This window comes from Apaloderma vittatum, unplaced genomic scaffold, assembly GCF_000703405.1.
Source record: "Apaloderma vittatum isolate BGI_N311 unplaced genomic scaffold, ASM70340v1 scaffold7796, whole genome shotgun sequence".
Taxonomy (NCBI): domain Eukaryota; kingdom Metazoa; phylum Chordata; class Aves; order Trogoniformes; family Trogonidae; genus Apaloderma; species Apaloderma vittatum.
Window position 1 is genome coordinate 1 of NW_009723291.1, and position 9683 is coordinate 9683.

General features: G+C 39.3%; 1 protein-coding gene across 1 annotated transcript; it reads right to left on the bottom strand.

The window, feature by feature from the left end:
- Positions 1-1408: 1408 nt before the first annotated feature.
- On the bottom strand, positions 1409-9415 carry LOC104275939 (sushi, von Willebrand factor type A, EGF and pentraxin domain-containing protein 1-like; the record flags this gene model as incomplete). Its single annotated transcript, XM_009872044.1, has 7 exons — positions 9220-9415; positions 6736-6854; positions 5170-5299; positions 4401-4508; positions 4031-4162; positions 2605-2799; positions 1409-1530 (listed from the first exon to the last, which is right to left on the bottom strand). Coding segments are annotated over exons 1-7 (1002 nt in total), but the record flags the coding sequence as incomplete, so codon positions are not given.
- Between the last annotated feature and the right edge of the window lie 268 nt (positions 9416-9683).

The following is a 9683-nucleotide window of genomic DNA, read 5'->3' on the forward strand; positions in this document are numbered from 1 at the left end:
GAGAGCAGTCCTGGGGAGAAGGATTTGGGCACGTTGGTGGATGGTAAGGTCAACATGAGCCAACAGTGTGCGCTTGCAGCCCAGAAAGCCAACCGTATCCTGGGATGCATGAAGAGATGTGCGACCAGCAGGTCGAGGGAGGTGATTCTGCCCCTCTGCTCTGCCCTTGTGAGACCCCACCTGGAGTACTGTGTCCAGCTCTGGAGCCCACAGCACAAGAAAGACATGGAGCTGTTGGAGCGAGTCCAGAGGAGGGCTACCACGATGGTCAGAGGGCTGGAACACCTGCCCTATGACAACAGGCTGAGAGAGTTAGGCTTGTTCAGCCTGGAAAAGAGAAGGCTCTGAGGACACCTAATAGTGGCCTTCCAGTACCTGAAGGGGGCCTACGAGAAGGCTGGGGATGGACTTTTTACAAGGGCCTGTAGTGCCAGGATGAGGGGTAATGAGTGGAAGCTGGAAGAGGGTAGGTTTAGACTAGGTGTAAGGAAGAAGCTTTTTACCCTGAGGGTGGTGAGACACCAGGGAGCTTGTGGATGCTCCATCCCTGGAAGTGTTCAAGGGCAGGTTGGATGGAGCCTTGAGGAATCTGATCTAGTGGGAGATGTTCCTGCTACGGCAGGCGAGTTGGAACTAGATGATCTTTGAAGTCTCTTTTAACCCAAATCATTCTATGATATGACTCTATGATTCTCTTCTGGTCCAATGCTATCACATTAGGCCTGGACATCCACTCCTGAGACCACAGCTCAAAGTCCTGCTTCTTCTGCTTTGCAGCTGAGGACAGATTCTTAGATTAAGAGAGGAGATTGTGATACTGAAGTGGAAATCAAGACATGCAGTATTCAAATTCAGTGCCATGCATGATAAGAGTTAAAACTCAGTAACTCAAGAAACCTGAGAAAATTATTTACATCACTACTGCTGGACTTAAGCGCCTGGACTTAGGCACCAAGTGAGAATTTACCCATCTGTCTACATGTATATTAGTTTATATTATATGGATATATGTTATACATATTCTATATAAAATACATATATTTTGTAATCCCATCCAACTTTCAAAAACAATACTGCAACTAGGGGACAACTGACTGGGATTTTCAGAACTACACAGCTCTCTCTGGAAGTGTACTGAAAATCTATGAGTGTCAGGTCCCTAAGCTACCTGGACACTTCTATAAATTCTGTCCTGTATAACTGCACATTGAGAACTGAACTGAATTACATTAAAATGCCAGTGAATCATCTTTATTTTTAAAGGAGACTTGACATCTTCTGAAAAAACACAAATTCCATTTACAGGTTAATGTATTTTGCTTGTATGAAACCAGTTAGCTGGGAAAACTAAAACTTGAGGTACATTTTTTAAAAAATATTTAAAATTAAGGAGTATTTACTAACCTACCATTTTACCAAGCGCACTCTGGAATGCATCAGTAAAGCTATTTAGAAGATTGTTGTCATCACACTGCGTTGCTTTGTAGAGCATCTCAAAGGATTTGAACCCATGGTTTGCGAAACGATTTACTGAAAAATGTTAGGAGAAATAAATTTTTACTGGTCCGTGCAAGAGCTTCAGAGCTAAAAGCAAGATTGTTGAGGCTGAAACTGGAATACACTAAGTAAAGAAGTCTTGTCTTTTTAACAGTAACCTAAATTCCCATTATTGTATACCTGAAAATGGGTCACTCATAACTCAGCAAATGCAGTTGAATATGACCCTTGGGCAGGCATTAATTTCTTGGAAAAGCTAAGTGGCATTAAAGTATATTTCAGCATTTTCTTAATAGAAGAAACTTGTGAGCTATCAATTAAACTCTGTACTTACTTTTTACTGAGAGAGAAGCAATAAATATTAAATGTCCAATTAGTAATACTGCTAGGCTAAATATGAAAACTTGTCATCCAGAATCTAAGCAGATCAAAGTTCCTAAGTGTCCAAGTAACGGATTTTGAATTGACAGATAGCTCTGAAACATGACTCTCATTTGTTCATAATTGAAAAGCTGCTTTTGTTTGTTGAAACAATGAACTCATTCTGAGGGAAGTGGAAGTAACATGGTGCCACGACGGGCTTCCAATCTAGTTTTAATGTATTTCTTATCAAAATGTCACCAGAACTGTGAAATTCCACAGCTGAAATTTTGCATTTGTCCACCTCAAAGAAAACACATATATGTTTCTGATTTTATGGTAATTTGATATGTAACTACAGCATGTACAGTGCTTTTGGATCAATAAATCGCAAATACTGCTGAAATTTGGATTGAGAAGACACTGTTACAGGCTTTGTAAAAAAACTGTTTCAAATACCAATCCAGAATAATGACAGACTTGGGCTACTTTGTCATCTTTGCTATTTTATAATTCCCAGGATTCAAATTCACTGTTAATTCTGTGTTTTAGACAGCTTCTGAAATAACACATTTAGGGCCTTCCTGGCATTCTTTCATCATATTACTAACAATTTCAAGGCAAAGGATAGAGAAGGTTTGTTACCACTAAAAAGAAGTCATAATTTCTAAAATATTTTCATTTACTTCCTCATTAAATATAGTGTTTGATGTGTTGCAGATTCATTTTAGTAATAGTAAGACATACAAGAGCAGCCAGGCCACTCTGGAGAATAAGGTGGCTTCCAGACACCATCCTCATATGCACAATAGTAGTTTTCACTTGATCCTTCTGAAAAGCTATAGCCATCTGCACAGCGCAATGTGCAGTTAACTCCAGCTTCATCTGATGTGCATATAAAATCACCATTCACAGGCTCAAAGGAGATTTCACAGGGTGAACCTATGAAAAATACAAAGATTTATATGTTGATGAATATAGCACTCAGGAAAACAGCGCTGACAGAGTTTTCAAAAATACCTAGTAACAACCTGATTTTGCCTCTGTTGAATTATGTGGAGGTACTATTTGTTACTTCCATAAAGGCAAGATCAGGTCACTGCTAAATTATTCTCAACCTCTGCCACTGGAATTTGAAATCCAGAAATGTGAAGACTTAAAAAACCTGTGATACATACGAGAAAGCAAAAATTTCTATGAATTTCCTTACATTGTATTCTAGTAAACTGCATTACATCTTGAATTCTGAAATTAGACTATATCCATACCGTACTACTGCAACAACACATGGACCTGCCAGAATCATCTTAGAAGGGACTGACTGTAAAACTTCAGTTAAGATTTATTTTACAGGCCAATTGTGAATGAGATTGTGAATGTCTGAAAACACTATGTCACAAACACTGAACCACAAGAAGTCTGAGGTGTGTAGAACTTGAAATAAAGCCTAAATATTGGCTTGTTCTTGCTAAGGTTTTTGCAGATAAGAAATTAGGACATCCATTTGCAACTTAGCTTTACTAAAACCTATAACCAAAATTAATTTATCTCTTCACTAATAGATTTTTTACACAGATGTTCAACTGAGACATTAAGCACTACAGAGCACAAATGAAGTAAAATTTTCATCCTTAAGACTATGAGCCAAATTACTCTTCGACGTTTAAAGAAGAAAGTGGGCTGTGGGGAAAAGTTGTCTATACAATACACAAATGCATCAGTATATCTATAGGTATAGACAGCTTCTAAAATCTAAAGTGTGTTCCAGTATCTGCTACAGTATTTTAGGTGATTATAAAAATGTTTCCATGTTTTCCTTTTTATCCATAGATTTGTAGCAGGATCTGTGTAACACGTACCAATTCATTTCACATGGTGTCTGTTACTGAGAAAAACACCCTGTCAGTTTTAATGCTTAATGAATTGTAATTTCAGTGCTTTTACACCCATAGGACCAAAGTAATTCCTGTGCTCCTTCAGTCTTAGACAATTTATTAATAGGTACTACCAAACATCCTGTTCAATATCTAATACGAAGTTACTGCAGTATAAAATGAGAATAACTAAAAAAAAAAAAGTTAAGATTAAACGAAAAATTGGAGTAGCATTGGATGCTTTATGATACTCAGTCAAAACAATGCCATACACTCCTGACCAGATTAAGACAACAAACCTTTGATGACAATGTGGATCACACATGTTCTGTTATTGCCAGAGGGATCCATGGCTGTGTACTGAACTGTTGTCTCTCCTTTGGGAAAGAGATCTCCAGGTGCATGACTCCTAGTGATTGTTAGTGGAGCACCTAGAGAGATAAAAGACAATCTGCAACATCAGTAAGTAAAAGAGTTGCTCACATTCGAGCCCCAGCCTTGAAAAATGGAGAAGGAAGTCGCAGCATGTCTTCCAAATTATGTATTCTTAAAAATAAGCACTTTAAAGAAAACTCAAAAAATCCTAAATTCCAAGGAAACTGGAGTGAACACATTGGAGTTCCCTAGCCTGCCATTGTTGTGTGCATATTTTGCAGTGCACCATCTCACCTGAATTGTCTGAAAATTGTGGTTCTTCCCATGTCACTGGGTACTCGTTCTCTACTGCTTGCATGGGTGGTGGAGATCTGCATCTGTCAATTACAGGAGGTTCTGTATCTGCAGAATTTGAAGAGATGGCATGACATTAGCTTACTGAACTGCTGCCACACTGAAATGAAATCTATCATCAGAAGTCAGGTAAACAGCAGTTTTAAGTTCACATCAGAAGATACAACAAAGATAAGTGCACACTTCTAGGCTGCTGCAATTGATGTTAAGGGAATGGACAAGACTAATTCTTGCGCTGAACTCAGGGTTTCTGCATTTTGTTTGCTTTCTAAAAAGCAAACCTTGCTTAACAGGACTGCTAAATAACACAACTGTCTGACAGAAATACTTGACCAATGATTTATATTAGCAATGTGCAGGAACTTTGGAAATTTTGTTGGAGTCTTTCAAACAAGAGAAGTAAACAATCCATATGATAATGGTGGTGCCAATACAATAAAGTATTTATCTACCAGTATAAGGATAAATCTTAGCTTTCAGAATGAACAACAGAACAGAACAGAATCCAAACTGAACATCTGGGAGCAATGACTGCACACTATGCAAACTATGACCCAAGATCAGCAAAACATGTGGAAGTGATATGACTCCTGGGCTTATACCTGCACACGTAAAGGCACAAATAAAGTGACTCACTGTCTCTTTCTGCACAAAATTAGGGGAACTCAACCATGACAGACTCTTCCCAATAATTTTTACCAGCACTTACCAATAACCTTGACACTGAAGGTACAGCTTGCCTCATTGCCTGACTTATCAGCTGCTGTGTAAGTAACGGCAACTTCGCCAATTGGGAGAAGAAATGGTGGTATGAAAGCTGGGGTAACGCGAACTGAGACCTTATATAGGAAAACACTTGTTATTTAAAAAACAAAGCTGGTTAGTAATCACAACATTCAAGTTTCAAGGAATGGCCACAAAACAGTATCCTTCAATGCTAAGCCTACTTATTCTTAATACAAACAGCCTCCTCAAGCAACGAAGGTGAACTTTGCAACAGAGGATATTCTGCCACCCTTCACAAGACTGCCTTCTTAATAGCAACAGGGATTTACTCAGTCAAGATCTGGACCCTGGCCTGCTGCAGTTCACAGCACCGTGCCTTCACAAAACTTAACACTGACTCTTGTTTGTCTCACTGCACTGAACACGCACTCTGCCAGCTCAGGACGTGCTTTGTCTGCACTTCAGCTGTTCAGTTATAAGGCTGGCAAATCTGGGAGATCAGTGGAACAGGCAGTTGTGAGCTATAAGAACTCAGAGTTTTAATCTAAATGTGTTTACTGGTCAGTAGACCACAGATGCCTCAAAACCTTTTGGCACAGCAAAAGAACCCTACATTTGGAGCCAATGACACTTGCACGCGGTCTACGGCTCTTTCATATGGGTTAGAACTGTGTTAAAAAACTTCTCTTTAAAAGAATTGTTTTCATGTGAACAACACAGCTTATCTGACAACCGTGGCCTTGACAAACAAAGTTACAACTAAGAGCTAAGGCATTTGGTTTCTACAGTTCAATAAATGACCCTGTGTCAGCAGAGCTAGAGTACCTGCCATGGCTATGCTGCAGTAAAAAATGTGTGAACTTAAACCTCTTTTACCAGGATAGCCCACAGTCTCCAAGTGCAAAAAAAATCCTGTTTACAGCAAATTAAAAGCACACACAGAGCAAGTGTTCCTCTCCTGACTCGTGACAAAGCATTCAGCTTCAGTAACTTGACCACGTCTGAAACAGCTGTATGTAACAGCTCTGGATTAAGTTTTCCTTATAACTCCACTTCCAGACCTCTGATACCCATCGTACCCAAAAATCCATGTTTGAACCTTGCATCAGATACGAAAATGAGATTTTTCTTTCTCACTTGGTAAGCTGAAGTGAGGTTTTACTTGTCACAGTGTGTTCTTGTTAGCCTTTTAGATTAATGAACTGGTTTACTTCCTTCTGAAAAAAGTTTATTAAACTTCTTCACATTCTAAGAGCTCATTTTCAAAGCAGCTGCCTCCATCTTATAAACAAGGGCACATTCTTTCTTTTGACTACATAAATTAACCATATGAGATTTTATGCACTTCAAAACCATGCAGAGCATCCTGTGACTGCATAACCCTAACCAAGGCAGAAAATGCTGAATTCTCAAAACACAAACTTTTCAACAGATTTTTCTTCTACTCCTGCTTATCAGAAGAAAGAAATTCTAGTGGATGATAAAATTAATTTGAAATGGCTATTTGCAGAAAGACTCTGTCCAGTCAAACATACAGATTTTAACTTGCCTCGTCTCCAGAGTTATCCTCAGCTGTTGGTATCTGCCAGCTGATATTACCAGAGTTATGATGTTCCAGAGTCTCAGTCTCAATGTTTTCTGGGCAGTGGATCTGAGGAGCTTCAATATCTGATCCAGAAAAAGATAATCTCGTTTTGTATGTGGGATTAGAGAAATAAAACTTCTATAATGGTTAGGCTGCAACTTGCTATAACCACTATTTTTTGTACTGTCTGGAATGTAAATGTGTATATTTTTGCCAGCTTACTGCAAATGCCCCTTTTTCATTCCTGCCTACAGGCTCACACAGAAACAGTAAATTCTCCTGGGAAAAGGACTCTATATTGCTGTATTTTTGTACATCACTGAGCAAAATGAGACTCTGGCTTCCACATGCAAGCATAAACCAATGAATAAACACGACAGAATGAATTTGTTTCTCTTATTACTCATTCATTCATAGCACACATAGACTCAATAAGGAATGGCTTCTCTATCCTTCCACTGCCCACACATGACACATACAAATGAGAACACTTGTTTCTGATAATCAGTAACTTAAAGAAAAGTATGATAGCATGATACATGTATGACAAACAGGACAGACGTGACTCTCAAATTCCCTGGATCATGGTACAGAATCGACTTGAAAGAAACAATAGCAAGATATCTGGCACCAGCTGCTGGAAATGTTCCTTTAACAAACTCCTTCTACAAGGTATTATGCAGGACAATTGAAGTCTTCTTGTTGACGTACGTGACAATGCTGGATGGTTTCAAATGACTGGTGGTAAAACATATGTAACATCACCACCACCATTTAAGCCTTAAGCTTATCTGACAAACTTAAAGTGTTTCTTTATTTCCCTGGCACATAGCCTCTCAAAACATTTGTGGTCAGGTTATTTTATTGCTGTAGTGTTGTTTGATTAATCGTTTCTAGACATATGAGCCTTCAGCTCTGAACGCACCTATGCCCACGAGGCTTTAAAACAACTTAGAGCTGATATCACTTATATTTTTATTACTGAATATTTGCAGTAGAGACATAATTCAGGCAATTAAATCTCTGTTATTAAGGGTGCAAACAATAAATACAACTGATTTTGCCTTCATCTGAACTCATTCTGATGAAAATTTTATTAGACATGCACTCTTTTAAAAAAGTACTAGTTACGTTCTGCACTCGCCTGACCATAGCCTTTAGGCTGAGGCAAATTCCATTTGTAAGTGAAATTCTGTAAAAAGACTAATAAATAAATCAGAAAGAAAATTGCCATTTGACCTGGCCAAATACAGAGAGACAGTAACAAGAGCGAAAGCAACTGTTCCTTTTTACTAGAGAAGAATAACCTTTGGAGTTTCTTGGTGGCTCTTATTTTAGGGTTTTATGTTCTGGTAATAACTAAAAGCTTGAACCCAGGCCATGCTGCTTTATCATGATCCAAAGAGTGCAGCTTGTAGCCTGTGCTGGGATCCCATCAAATATTAAAAACTGCGGTTTGGCACAGGTGTACACAAAAGATCCAGAAAAACAATATGGTACATCACAGAGAGGGAAATAGTATGTTTAAAGAGAGGGATAAAATCTCCCTGGACATTATAGACAAAAAAAGTTACCACTGTTTCTGTCAGGGCCTGGTATGATGACTGCTATAATTGTTTTCTGTAAATGTTCTTTCACCCAGTAAAAACCTGGAGAGGGCCTCACTTTGGGGTGGAAGTGTTAAGTTTTAGGAGCTCAGTGGTGCACAAAGAGTTGAATTCCCAGATAAACTGCACTTGTGCTTGTATCCTCCTATAAGCCAAAACCAAGCTCCATCCAACTCAGTGTGCATGTTTGTAAGGGAATATATAACCTAAAATATCTAGAAGAGGTGGGTAAACATACCAGAACGATACACAAATGCACACAACCATCTTCAGCCCATCTTTATATTCCATCAGCCAATTTTAGCCTTAAATCTTGTGCACTGCTACTCAAGGCACGTCAACAGCCATAGTCCATTCAAAGACAACTGCGATGAACCACCTCTCTGTAGTCTATCAGGCAGAGTTTACACAGCGTTTACAGACTGGCTCTGGCTTACATAAACCTGTGCTAAATCAGTAATAGTATTGTTATCGTTGTTTTACTAGGAGTGTAGGTTCCACTTTGACTATCTTTAAGCTAAGAGCTTTCGCTTCTACTTTGAAATTTTCAATCTACCTGCACATCAGGCTTTTTAGCAGGCAGCAGGCCCAATGAGATGGATCTCAGGAGCGACAGTTGATCATGAGTACTGTAGGATGGCACTCAGGCAAGCCCTGAACTCCACATTCTTATTACAAGCAAATCTGACAGCCAAGGTATAATGGTACAGGCAATGCTTCTTACATGCTGTTTAAATCACACTTTCCCCAGTTTAAACTTGTCCTCACTCAGTTATTTGCTGTGTGCTTCCCTTCAATCCTGCACATGTGAACACAGAAATGATTTTGTGCTGGTCTCTACCTTTACACAGAGCCTCCTGGATGTTTGCACTCCATTTCCCAAATGAAATGCACCTTAGTTCTTCTCTAGCTCCAGACAAGACGAATCCCTGGGGACAGCTCAGTTGGCACACAGTCCCAGAAGTGGCAGGCTCCAGCCCACATTCGGGAGGGTGAACTGTTACACCTGCTGGTCTCTGGAAGATGGGGCAACGCATTTCTACAAGAGATGAGCAAGACATATCTTTTAACTGACATATACAAAGCCCACTTTCAAAAAAAATCGCAAATAAAGTCATATGGCAACTCAGAGGGAACACATTTCTAAGAGTCCACATATGCTATAAGTGCATCAAAACAGTATGTGTGGTACTGCAGTACTGACTGAAGTAAGCAGTACACTTTTCATGCAGGTTCATTCTGTTCCTTTTCCTTTTTCCTTTTCCCCTTTCCCCTTTTCCCTTGCCCTCCCCCCTTCCCCTTCCC